The sequence below is a fragment of the Diachasmimorpha longicaudata genome, chromosome 13 (assembly GCF_034640455.1).
Source record: "Diachasmimorpha longicaudata isolate KC_UGA_2023 chromosome 13, iyDiaLong2, whole genome shotgun sequence".
Lineage (NCBI taxonomy): Eukaryota > Metazoa > Arthropoda > Insecta > Hymenoptera > Braconidae > Diachasmimorpha > Diachasmimorpha longicaudata.
The window spans coordinates 1,425,485-1,436,774 of record NC_087237.1 but is presented as its reverse complement, the minus strand read 5'-3'; the positions used below and the strand labels follow the sequence as shown (position 1 = coordinate 1,436,774).

Genomic DNA, 11,290 nt, shown 5'->3' with positions numbered 1-11,290 from the left:
CACAGTGGTTGCTGCACTAAAAAAAGTCACTAGGGTCCTGCGGAGGGGTGGGATATCCGGTCAAATGGCGTCCGCAGCCATTGCCAAAAGGCACTGTTGTCACATTTTGTCCATACAGTGTTTCAATACTTCCAATTGTTTACATCTTCGCTAAATAATTTCACGTGGTTCGCGAAATATCTACAATTGAGGTAGTCAACATCTACAGACCAAAGTGGACAATGAAATGATGAATTGAAAGACGAAATTTCGGTATATCTTGGGAGAAATAGTAAGGTGAGTAAATCAGGGAGCAGTGACCTTGGGTATGCTGTCATCTCTGGGCTCACTCTTCGGCGCTGAATTCGAATTCGGTTGCTGACTTTTTGTTGTCAATCGAAGCGTTTTGCCTGGTGAATTGTGAACTTGTGATGTGTAACAAGATAGTATTTTCAGAAAATCTCTAGCAACAGGTGTGGTAGCTTGGGTTTTAATCACTGGACTCAATCTATCACACCCAAAAAAAATTTAATTGTCAAAATATGTTGCATTAGTGCAACCAAATTGATCGGTAAATAGCTGACATTGTGAAAGTCGCTACTAGTATTGAGCTAAATTTTTCTTAATATATAAAGTTTCGTATAGCAATCTACCGACATTTTCAATATTCATTTTAAGCTCATGGTTAGGTATGAAATAAATAGTTCCTTCGATTTTTGGCTCTGAATGGAAACCTTGATCGTCCCGGATTTTTAACTTCTTTAATTCTGCGAGGTCATGTGACCAAAGTTGGGCTGTTAATTGGCAGTATCTACTCATGTTACAGTAGCTTCTACAGTTAATTTTAAGGTGAAAAATGATCGTGGATGCAAGTTCACTTTTACTGTCGATAGACCGTCATTCAAAGCCAACGGGAGGATTCACTATGCTTACCGCAAATCTTCACAGCCAAAATTATAAACATTTCGGAATGATTTTTAACGTGTACGAGAAAATGTTGGTTTTTTTCGAAAAATAAATAGACGACATTTGGAAATCCTCGGAGTCGATGAAACGTTTGAGGTCTAGAGTGATCGATAATTAGCTATTCGGGGTTTCAGGGCAATAAACAGGGCTAGTTGATGAAAACATGAATTATTGTCAACCATAGTCCTGACATGTGGAGATCTTGAACATTTTTTTATACAACTAGGTAGACACAAGTGTTGCATCCAACATGTGGGGTATTTAGTATTATTTTGGTTTTAGACTCAAAAGAATAAATTCCACCGATAGTTTACGGGTTTTTAAATTATATAGTTCATTACTTGGTCATATGAACTATGTCATCCGACTGATTACAAAGAATTTACGACTCTTTTATGGGTTAGTGTCCGGTTTAGCCTTGATCTATGCAGACTTAACCGTCTCTGAAATAGTTGATAGTATATTGTCATGATGCAGATATGCTGACAAGTGTTACACTGATAATGCTGTACGTTCAGATAGTCAACAATAACGCAATTATTCGAATCTAGGGCATAACGTGGAGTAAGAATTTATAAAAATGCCATTATCTCCCTAGGGTCCAAAAATACTAATTGCAAAATCACTTCTTAATCATTAATTGTCAAAAAATGAAAAATCAAGGGCAAAATTGTTTAGAAATTTAGAATTACGTCAACGTACAAAATGATGGAAGTTGGAGCTGACGAGGAGGCTCAGACTGTCCTTCTGGAGGGGATGGAAGGGACTCAGTACATCACGATTCAAAGGAGTGATGGTCAGACACTGGGTAAGGGTGTTCCTCTACTCACACTCAGTGGAGAGCTGATCTCTGATGGAATGGTCGTCGACATGATCAATGCTGGCGTAGCTAATGAGTTTAACACTGGAGCACAGTATTACGAAACTGATGATCTTCTTCCTCATGAGTTGACTGAGGTATTATTATATCATTCAAAAGCATTTTTTGCAAACGTTTGATTTTTTCCAAAAAGTTTCTGATTGTAGAATCCTAATGTTTCAATGATAATTTCGGACAATATGGAAATATTTACGAGAAATAGGAATTTTTTGGTCATGAGTCATGACCTTTATTGTGCACGTAATTGACATTGTTTTCCAATGTCATGACAAATTTTGGCTATTTCTCTTAGATTTAGAGACACCGGGAACTTCACTCAAGGCAAAAGTTGACTTGACTCGGTTAAATGTTTTGCTGTTGAATTAGATTATTATAATTAATCACGAACAACATTATGAATTCAGGAAGACAAAAAACTAGCTGCAGCTCTAGTAGCTGTCCAGCTTCAGGCGCAGCACAAGCAGCAGCAAATTCACACTCAGACCCAACACACCGATGCTCTACTCCCCGATGTCTCTCAGCTGGCGACTCTCGCACCAGTGAACTCTTATGCCATTCAAACAATTTCCCAAGAGCCACAGCCAGTCTACACCAGCGTTCCCACATATAAACGAATAAATCACGGTGTGAAACAAGAATTCGTCAATGTCAAGAGCGAGTACGACATTGACGTGTCTGCTGATAGCAGTGAGGATGCTGCCCCGGCTTCCGGACAGAAACGTTCCCTACCGCACAAAAAGAGAATTGCCAGAAAGCTCAAACAACAAACGAAGAAAAATGCCAAGAAGGACGTTGGCAAGAATCAGGAGAACATTATTGTGGAGGTCATTGAGGAACCCCAGCCTTACAAGTGTGAGCTGTGTGAGAACAAATTTGGTGGACAGCTCAAGTTTTTTGAACATCTTAAGGTAAAATGAAAAAATCAAAAAAATATAGTTTTCTCAGAAAAATTCACTTTTGGAAATCGAATTATTACGGAGTCAATAAGCCCATTTCTCAATGAGAGTTGGTTTCCGGGCGATTTTCTATTCCATTGAACAATTATGAATAATTAATCAATGGATTAATATGCCCTAAGTATATGCTTTGTCCTAAAAATCATTCATTTTGTGACGATAGTAGATTAGTTTATATTGAAATTTTCTTAAAAACAATTCATGCCATATAGCAAGGTTTGAAAAGGTTTGGATTATTTCCATTCTTCAATTATAAAGAACAAATGTTCACCCAAAGTAATGATGTTTTCTAATCAATAATAATAAATTATAAACAACGCCGAATAAAATTTCTATACAAAATTGTTTTTAATGCGACTATGAACAAGTTGTTACGAATAGTTTTACTGTTACCCTCGATGGCTTGAATTGACTCAGACAATTTTCCTGCTTCTCTATGAATTCAATTACTTGAACCATTTTTTCAGTCCCATTACGAGCCTGTGAAACAAGAGACTAGAGTAGCCCAAGCAACAAATACAAACATAACAATAGCCTGTTCCGAATCGATTCAAATTGAACACGCTGCCATCGAGGAATTCAGTGAACCTGAAGATCTCATGGAGGGCATTAGAGGAGTGGTAGAAGAGACTGGGGCCCACATTGATGAAGAGACCGAGTCTTCCACTCTCGTGAACAACAGTTCCAATCTCTGGGGGATTTCCGACGTGACTGAATCGATTCAGGAGCCAGTTAACAGTGAAGTCAGCGAGCAAGACGTTCAAAAAAAAGTTGAGGAAGAATTACCGGAGACAGCTAAAAAGAAAAAGGCCCCGAAGGGAAGGAAATCCCAGAGTCAGGGGATGGCTTGTCCGCAGTGTGATAGAACTTTTCACCATAAGAATAGTTTAATCTATCATATGAGATCTCATACTGGCGAGAGACCACATCAGTGTGAAGTTTGTGGAAAGAGCTTCTTCGCTGCTAGTGCATTAAAGGTAAAGGGCGCCAGCTATTTTCTTTTCGTCTAGTTTCTCTCAATGCAGTTGTTCAAAGGGGATTATACCTTACGCATAAAACCGATATTGATCATCATTACATATGTACTCTTAAAAGAGAGTATCCTATTATACTTGGATATATTTAAATGCATGTTATCCATCCAATTTCCTCTCAAAGAACGAAATACGTTTTCTATTTCCTTAGGTCCACAAACGTCTTCACAGCGGAGACAAGCCGTACAAATGTGAGGATTGTGGTCGTCACTTCCGCCAATGGGGTGACCTGAAATATCACTCGATGAGCATTCACTCAGAGCAACGTCAGTTCCAGTGTGAATACTGTGGAAAAGACTTTGCCCGAAAATATTCACTCATTGTTCATCGACGAATTCACACTGGTGAAAAAAATTATCGTTGCGAATATTGCAACAAAACGTTCCGTGCAAGTAGTTATCTGCAAAATCACCGGAGAATACATACAGGGGAGAAACCCCATCCGTGCACAGTCTGTGGGAAACCATTCCGGGTGAGAAGTGACATGAAGAGACACATGCACACACACGACAGAGGACGAGCGGAGAGACTGGCAGCAAGACTGGTCAGCAAAAACGATGATAAAGAAACTAATGCAGCCTGTGTTGTTAAGACACTGGATGATAATGATAAAGCTCTGCACTCCTCGACTATCCAGGATCTCGTCCAAGAGCTGAAGCTTGAAGTTGAGCAGAATAACGTGGTTGAGATTGTGCCACCTGAGGACAATCCTGAGAGTATTCTGCCACATGCTGGGGGTCAAGGTTCTCAAGTTGAACGTTTATATCCTGTTACCAGCGGCGCTGACGAAAATTCTGATAGAGATCCTCTCGAAGCTGTCGATAGAACATCAGATACTTTGTGAGTTATTTTCTATCTTCTAAAACATCATTCTTGCTTCGCTCTTTTCTTTGATTATCATGGTGATGTATTTTGAACATGTCGATTTTGGGAGACTTTCAGATCATAACTTTTAAATTCCCTATGAACGGAATTTCATTGTTCGTCGTTGAATAGTATCTAATTATCTTGTTTATAAGAACGTTTTCAAATTGCATGTCTCATTTTTTTCGGGGATTAATTTGCAATTTGCATTGGTGAAATTAATGCTATTCTACTCACTTAAAAAATGGTAAAAAATAGAAAAAATGCATTACACTGGCTGTCTTATCATCGTTTTAATGATAAGAATAGCCCTTTGATGATTTTATGAAGAATATTCTAACGGATTACGAATGCAATGTATTTGAAATTAGTAGCAACTGTGGCTATCAAAGGGGTTTAACGGTCATTTTTAGTAGCACATTTCCCTGTTATTCAATGCCATATTCTTCCATCCTCCCGAGCTTCATGAATCTCAGAAGCCCAAATTTGTTTTATTTTTGTAAATAAAAATGAAGAGCGGTTTTTTTCTAAATTTATCATTTTATTGTAATCATCATTGCGGAAAACTGATTTGTAACCGGTCTTTTTTTTTTCAATTTCAGGCAATATTTCTTCATGTAATATGAGCAATATCCTAGGATCAGGAGAGCCGAAAAAATGAAAGGGTACGAAGATTTAAAAAAAAATAACATCGACTGAGCTAAAAATTTCTGCATAAAATTTTGTATCATTCGTAAGAAGTATTATTATAACCCGAAATAAATGTAAATACCTTGAACAAGGAGATTACAACAGACCAATCACAGAAAAGGAAGTAAGTCGATAAAACCCAACAATCTATTGCAAAAACCACGAAATGACATAGATTTTCCCATTTTTATTTTCCTTTAAAAGAAATAAGAAAAATCCATACGGTAATTCAGTAAATGAAGATTTATATCGCAAATTCGATGTATGTAATCTTAAAAATATATTTTTTACATGAACGCATTTATACAAAACGAACAATTGCCTCAATCCTCCCAATCAAACGACGATATCCTGTCCAAGGCTAAGACTAGCAGGTGGTGTAATTGGATTTTCATCTTTTCCAAGAATAATTTGTTGAAGAGCCTCGATGTTCCGAGTTTCAAGTGCAGAACTTAGTTTTTCAGCAGCGACTGCAGAAGTCATTCTCCTGGCGCCTTTAGCTCTCTCCCAATCGACGTATAAATCCGTAATTACTCCATGCAGCCTCACCAGGATCTCCGGATGTTTAGCCATCTGTTGTCTAATTTGGTCTTCCTGCCTCAGAAGTTCCTGATACTCACTACTCAAATTTCCTTCAGCCTCACTCTTCATCTCCCACTCCTGCAGGGCATCCAGAATCCTCAGTTTCTGTGTCAACTCATCAGCAGCTTTGAGCCTGGGTAGAATGAGCTCCAAGACTCTGGTGACACTGCCCTCAGCAATATCACAAAACACATCCAGCTTGATCTTCCTCTTGGTGGCCTCCCTCGTCAACAGATCCCTCAAAATGATCACAGAGGATACATTCTCTCCAAGAAAACTGGCACTCCCCTTCTTGTACTTACATTTCAACAGAGTCCCAACAAAGGTCGATATATAATTTAAGGCGGCCTCCCCATCAACCAATTGCGGTCTTTCGGGAATATGTGGAAGTGCCAGGGATAGCCAGGCATGCATCTCAGCGACAGTGAAACCTCCAACCAGTCTTAATTCATTAAAAGGTCCTCCAGACGTATGTGGATTCTCGTCCTGATGTAGCCTAGCGTGAAGGGACAATGCATAAATCGGCACGTTTATTCTTCTGCAACCCTTTGGCTGGATCTGAGTCGTCACGTAAACCTGGAGGACACCTGATTGTCCCTCTATAGTGCGCAATCGAGTTTCCAGGTGATTGACGTTTGCCTGACATCGATAAGTTGCTAGAACAAAATTATTCTCCAGTGGATTGCAAATTGAGAGACTGGCCACTGCACTGTTGCTCTCGTCCAACAGCTCCACTGGTGTGTCTGATTGTATCAGAACATTGTCTATGGGGGTGTCGAGCTCGATCGATAGCTGATAAGACGCTGTGTCTGGATCCAGCAGCATCCGATGATTCACCGAGAGGATCAGGGGAACAATACCTTCGTTTGGAAAGTCAAACATCTCACTGTCCTCTACCAGTTTTTGTTCAAGCTGAAGAATCTCGGTTTTCAATTTTTCCAGGGCCTCCAAATTGGCTCCAGCCTCCAACGAGCCTGGGGGTCTCGTTGTTAAACCGAACACTCGGCCTGAGTAAGTTGTCACTAGGATTTCGGGGTAGCCAGAGGCACCGATAATCCCTCCCATTACTGTGCTGATACTTTCTCCTGCGTTATAGCGGTATCGATGCAGCGGTGTCGTCTCCTCGTCATCTGAAAAGGTGAAGACTTCCACCGATCCGTCCTGACGTCCGACCAGGATGTCCAGACCGTCATCGAGCTCGTATGTGTCCAGGGACGTCACTTCTGAGGCGACTGTAGTCAGCAGCCAAGTTATTCGAATTGTTTTGGCACCTTGAACTGTTAGCAGACCGATTTTTCCGTCCTGAGTGCCCAGGAGGATTCGGTTTCGGGAGTCTCGGTCGTCCTCCCTCCAGGAGCTCAGCACTGTGGGAACACTTGGAAGTCGAAGGATTGTAGGGTTCTTGGTGCCAGTTAGTACGCGAATGGCGCGATCCCCGCAAGCGAGAATGGCCAGAACCGATGTACCCTCACCGGGAATTAGAATCACGTCGTTCAGAGTCTCCCCTGCGAGATACGAGTCGGCGTCTTTGCAGTTTTGGTACCTGTACAGCCCATTTTTTAACAATTGTAATGTGTTCTGTATAAGAAGGACGATTTTAGCAATTATATCAACGCCTCGTGTTCTTAAATGAAGTAGAAGTTAAAATCAATACTTTTCCTCAGAGAAATAATTTCTTTTATTAGCAAAGTGAGATTAAATATTACGTCACGAGTGTAAAAACGAGGGAATATTAATGGGAGTGGGTGACGACTATAATTACACCTGATTCATCTCTTTTACTGAAATTATTTTTCAATGATCATTGTTAAGCTGTTTAACTTTTTCCTACTTTTTTTCCGTATGAATTAAGAATTGTCAGGTAACGACTTATCGAGTGATTAAGAATCCTGTATAAAAATCGCACAAAAAAAATGAAATTACATAACTTAGATTTCCGAATTAAAATTTTATTCTATTAAAATTAATTAGAAAATTAATTAGAGTCTATTGTGATAGCACCTGTGATATAAATCTCGGGCACACGCCGCCAGGTCGGGCCCCAGGACGAACATCGAAGTGATGGGGTCGATGAGACTCGTATCGAACTCCAGGAACATCTTTCCTTTTTTCGTGTAACCTTTGACGGAATTACCGTAGGCGATGAAAATCTTATCTTTGGGACTTCCTAATGACCCACCGAGGACCAGTCGCTCTATCTTCGGACCTGGGAGGGATTTGAACACCAACTGCAACTCTCCTTTTTTCATTCCTAATTTAGGGAGATTAATTTATTCGAAATCAACGGTTAGAAATGCAGTTTATTCACGCGTCATTAAAAAATGGCCAATAGAAACTATCTTATTGAAAAATTAGTGGATTTCGATGATTGTAGAGAACCTATTAGAATCAGATATTTTGCACATTTTATTTAAGAAAAGTATTTTTTTTTACTAAAAATAAGCAAATATTTTCTAAATATAATAAACTTTTGTCATAGTTTAACGAAACGTTTGTTCATAATGAGAGAAGTAATACGGATAGACGAAATTCGAGCGAGTTTGTCCTATAGAATATTTTCTATTGGCTATTTGCTTATGATAATAAAAGCGCAGTAAAGTTATAAAATTATTCAATAGCTTTAAAAGGTATTCAAGATTCAATTGAAAACCAAATGAATTTTTAATCAAATCGGTAAGGTTTTGAGAGCATTTGCAATGTTCCATCGGCACTCAGTCGAAATTCGTTATTAGATGTAGAAAATAATTACCAAAGACATGAAGAATTCCATCGTGGTCCCCAATGGCGAATTTTTGAGTGGCTTTTGCTTCGTGTGAGGGTAAAATACGTGTTGTGCTCTTCGATGTCACCCCAACCGACACATAATCCACTCTCGACAATACCAATGACATTTTGACTTATCCTCAGATTGTTATTTTCATCAATGACTATCAGTGTGAATCCTGTAAATCATTTACATTGTTGCATTTACAATTTTTTTATATATAAAAAATAAATAAATAAAAAAAATAAATACTGTTTATTAACATTTCGAATCACCTGACAACCCCTAAAACTCGTTTTCCTCTCCATCCTTCATTCAACATTACTGGACATCATGAATGAATTTTCACTACGTGGGAGCAATGTTGTGATTAGCAAACGAAAAAATCGATCGATTTAACCATAGTAACGAGTTTTCCTCCACTGATTCAAACATCGGGGACTCTGCGCGGTTGTAGGTGTGTTGATTTATGTGGTTGGTCACCACTGTCGGGCAATAAACAAAACCGGTGAGAAATTCATCGGGAAATGTGTAAAATTAAATAACAATTGTATTATCTCTCATGACGGAGAAACTACTTGACGAGTGGTTTACTTTGTTGCGTGCTAATTGTTGTTAATTCAGAGATCTTCAAGAGTCAGAGTTATGGGTTAACCTCAATAAATGTCAGGATGAGCAGTAAAACGAGTGGCGGAGGTAAACATAGAGAATAAAGTTCGATTAAAAGTTCTCTAAACGTCAATCGCATTTGAAAAAGAAAAATCGGAAATAAATTGCAAACGCTGGGTGATTTAAATAACCAAATTTGATTGAATGTCATTAGTAATAATTAATTGAGGAGTGCCGGAAGCAACGTATTTGTGTGAGAAAATTATTTTTTTGAGTTTGGAGAGAAGTTAAGAATAGAAAGTATAAATAAAGATGCTTTGACTAATACAAAAATTGTCCTCCCTAATGGACATTTGTCATAAATAATTTATAGTCCTGAATAGTTCCAATGTACAGAAATCAATAGTGGAACAACCAGTAATTACTTAAAAAATAATTAGCAAAGTGGAAGTCCATGTGGAACATTATGAACAATGAAAGATTTATTTTTACTGTTGTTCATTTTTTTTTTGTTACTGGAGGTTTCTCGTGTACGTTGAGTTTGAGGATAATATTTTGAAAAGTTGAAAGGATTTTACTAAAGTAAACGCACAAACTTTTTTTGTTTGCACCAATGTTTACGATTCTTTATTCCAGGAGAAATGGATCCAGTCCAGGAAGAATTTGCTGGCCGAGTGAGGGAAGTTGGGAATCATGCGATCTGGAGTTTATCCAGCTGCAAACCTGGTTTCGGAGTTGATCAGCTTCGTGACAATTTGACAGATACCTATTGGCAATCTGATGGACAGCTGCCACATTTAGTGAACATTCAGTTTCGAAAGAAAACTACTATCAGGGATATTTGCATTTATACTGACTATAAACTCGACGAGAGCTACACGCCGAGCAGGTATGACCAGGAAAATAATTTTTTTGTTTAGGGGAGCCTGAGGTACGCATATCGAAGTAGTAAAACAGTTCGAGTCGCTATTGACAATTTGTAAAAAGTTTTCTTGTTCTTAAATTGAGGGTTATTGCTCAAAAACTCACATGCCACAGAATTGGATTTAAGGATATCCGAGTACTTTAACTATTTATTCTCCAAAGAAATGTTTTTCTATCTTTTAAGTCCAATGCAGCTTTCATTTGTGCTTGCGTGGAGTCCCATACAAGTTTGATCGTTGAAAATACTTCAATCTATGTTGTAATATTTTGCTTCAAAAAATTCAATAGAAAAATTTTGCGAACTTGTTAGACAATTTTACTGGAGTGCTATTGTACTTTCTATTGATTTTTGGCAATATCTAAATACAACAATTTCTATAGTAAATTTTAATTTTTCTTTACTTTTTCTACGGGAAATTTTCTATCAAAAATTTCAATAGCATCAGCCAAAAACTAGTAGAGAATTGAATAGAAATTTAACAGAATCAGCTATTGAATTCGTAATTTTTTTCTATTGAAAGTTACAATTTTTGTCGTAATAAATTCCAAAAGATGTTGGAATATGTGTAGTTACCTTGCCTCGTTTCATTAAATTATTGCATGTAAAAGCACATAATATAATAATAACTCTTTGTATTGTCCCTTATTGGCAGAATAAGTATAAGAGCAGGCACAAATTTCAACGACCTCCAAGAGGTGGAAGTTATGGACTTAAACGAGCCAAGTGGCTGGGTGGTGATACCAATAAAAGACCTGAACGACAGACCCATCAGGACTTTCATGATACAAATAGCTGTGATAAGTAATCATCAGAATGGCAGAGACACTCATATGAGGCAGATAAAGGTTCACAGTCCAGCTCAGGATATTCTGGGGCCCCCAGCTCCTCACCTCCCAGGGCAATTTCTCACCAATGAATTTCAACGTTATGCCACCATAAGATAAAATAAATTCTTTATTTTTAGTCAATAAATAATTTTTCACTTCCGTATCTTGTTACACGTTATTGGCTGTTAGTTAATATTGAATAATTCTCATGAGT

At 38.2% G+C, this 11,290-nt stretch overlaps 3 protein-coding genes across 6 annotated transcripts; 2 read left to right on the top strand and 1 right to left on the bottom strand.

The window, feature by feature from the left end:
• The first annotated feature begins 55 nt into the window (after positions 1 to 55).
• On the top strand, positions 56 to 6,268 carry LOC135168690 (zinc finger protein 675-like). 3 transcript variants are annotated; one of them, XM_064133122.1, is made up of 6 exons: positions 56 to 276; positions 1,632 to 1,902; positions 2,230 to 2,733; positions 3,249 to 3,758; positions 3,967 to 4,655; positions 5,282 to 6,268. In XM_064133122.1, the coding sequence occupies exons 2-6, from the start codon at positions 1,651 to 1,653 to the stop codon at positions 5,298 to 5,300; spliced, it is 1,974 nt and encodes a 657-aa protein (XP_063989192.1). In that variant the 5' UTR covers positions 56 to 276; positions 1,632 to 1,650; the 3' UTR covers positions 5,301 to 6,268. The 3 variants fall into 3 exon arrangements, with proteins under 3 accessions (XP_063989192.1, XP_063989190.1, XP_063989191.1); XM_064133120.1 differs by having other exon boundaries at positions 1,624 to 1,902; XM_064133121.1 differs by lacking the exon at positions 56 to 276 and adding an exon at positions 307 to 550 and having other exon boundaries at positions 1,624 to 1,902.
• Positions 5,706 to 9,126, bottom strand: LOC135168689 (Bardet-Biedl syndrome 7 protein homolog). The gene is made up of 4 exons (XM_064133119.1): positions 8,991 to 9,126; positions 8,701 to 8,893; positions 7,953 to 8,202; positions 5,706 to 7,494 (listed from the first exon to the last, which is right to left on the bottom strand). The coding sequence occupies exons 2-4, from the start codon at positions 8,840 to 8,842 to the stop codon at positions 5,706 to 5,708; spliced, it is 2,181 nt and encodes a 726-aa protein (XP_063989189.1). The 5' UTR covers positions 8,843 to 8,893; positions 8,991 to 9,126.
• A 63-nt stretch (positions 9,127 to 9,189) lies between these two features.
• Positions 9,190 to 11,235, top strand: LOC135168694 (anaphase-promoting complex subunit 10). Of its 2 annotated transcripts, none has more exons than XM_064133130.1 (3): positions 9,190 to 9,411; positions 9,961 to 10,213; positions 10,902 to 11,235. In XM_064133130.1, the coding sequence occupies exons 1-3, from the start codon at positions 9,387 to 9,389 to the stop codon at positions 11,191 to 11,193; spliced, it is 570 nt and encodes a 189-aa protein (XP_063989200.1). In that variant the 5' UTR covers positions 9,190 to 9,386; the 3' UTR covers positions 11,194 to 11,235. The 2 variants fall into 2 exon arrangements, with proteins under 2 accessions (XP_063989200.1, XP_063989201.1); XM_064133131.1 differs by lacking the exon at positions 9,190 to 9,411 and adding an exon at positions 9,420 to 9,577.
• The last annotated feature ends 55 nt before the right edge of the window (positions 11,236 to 11,290 follow it).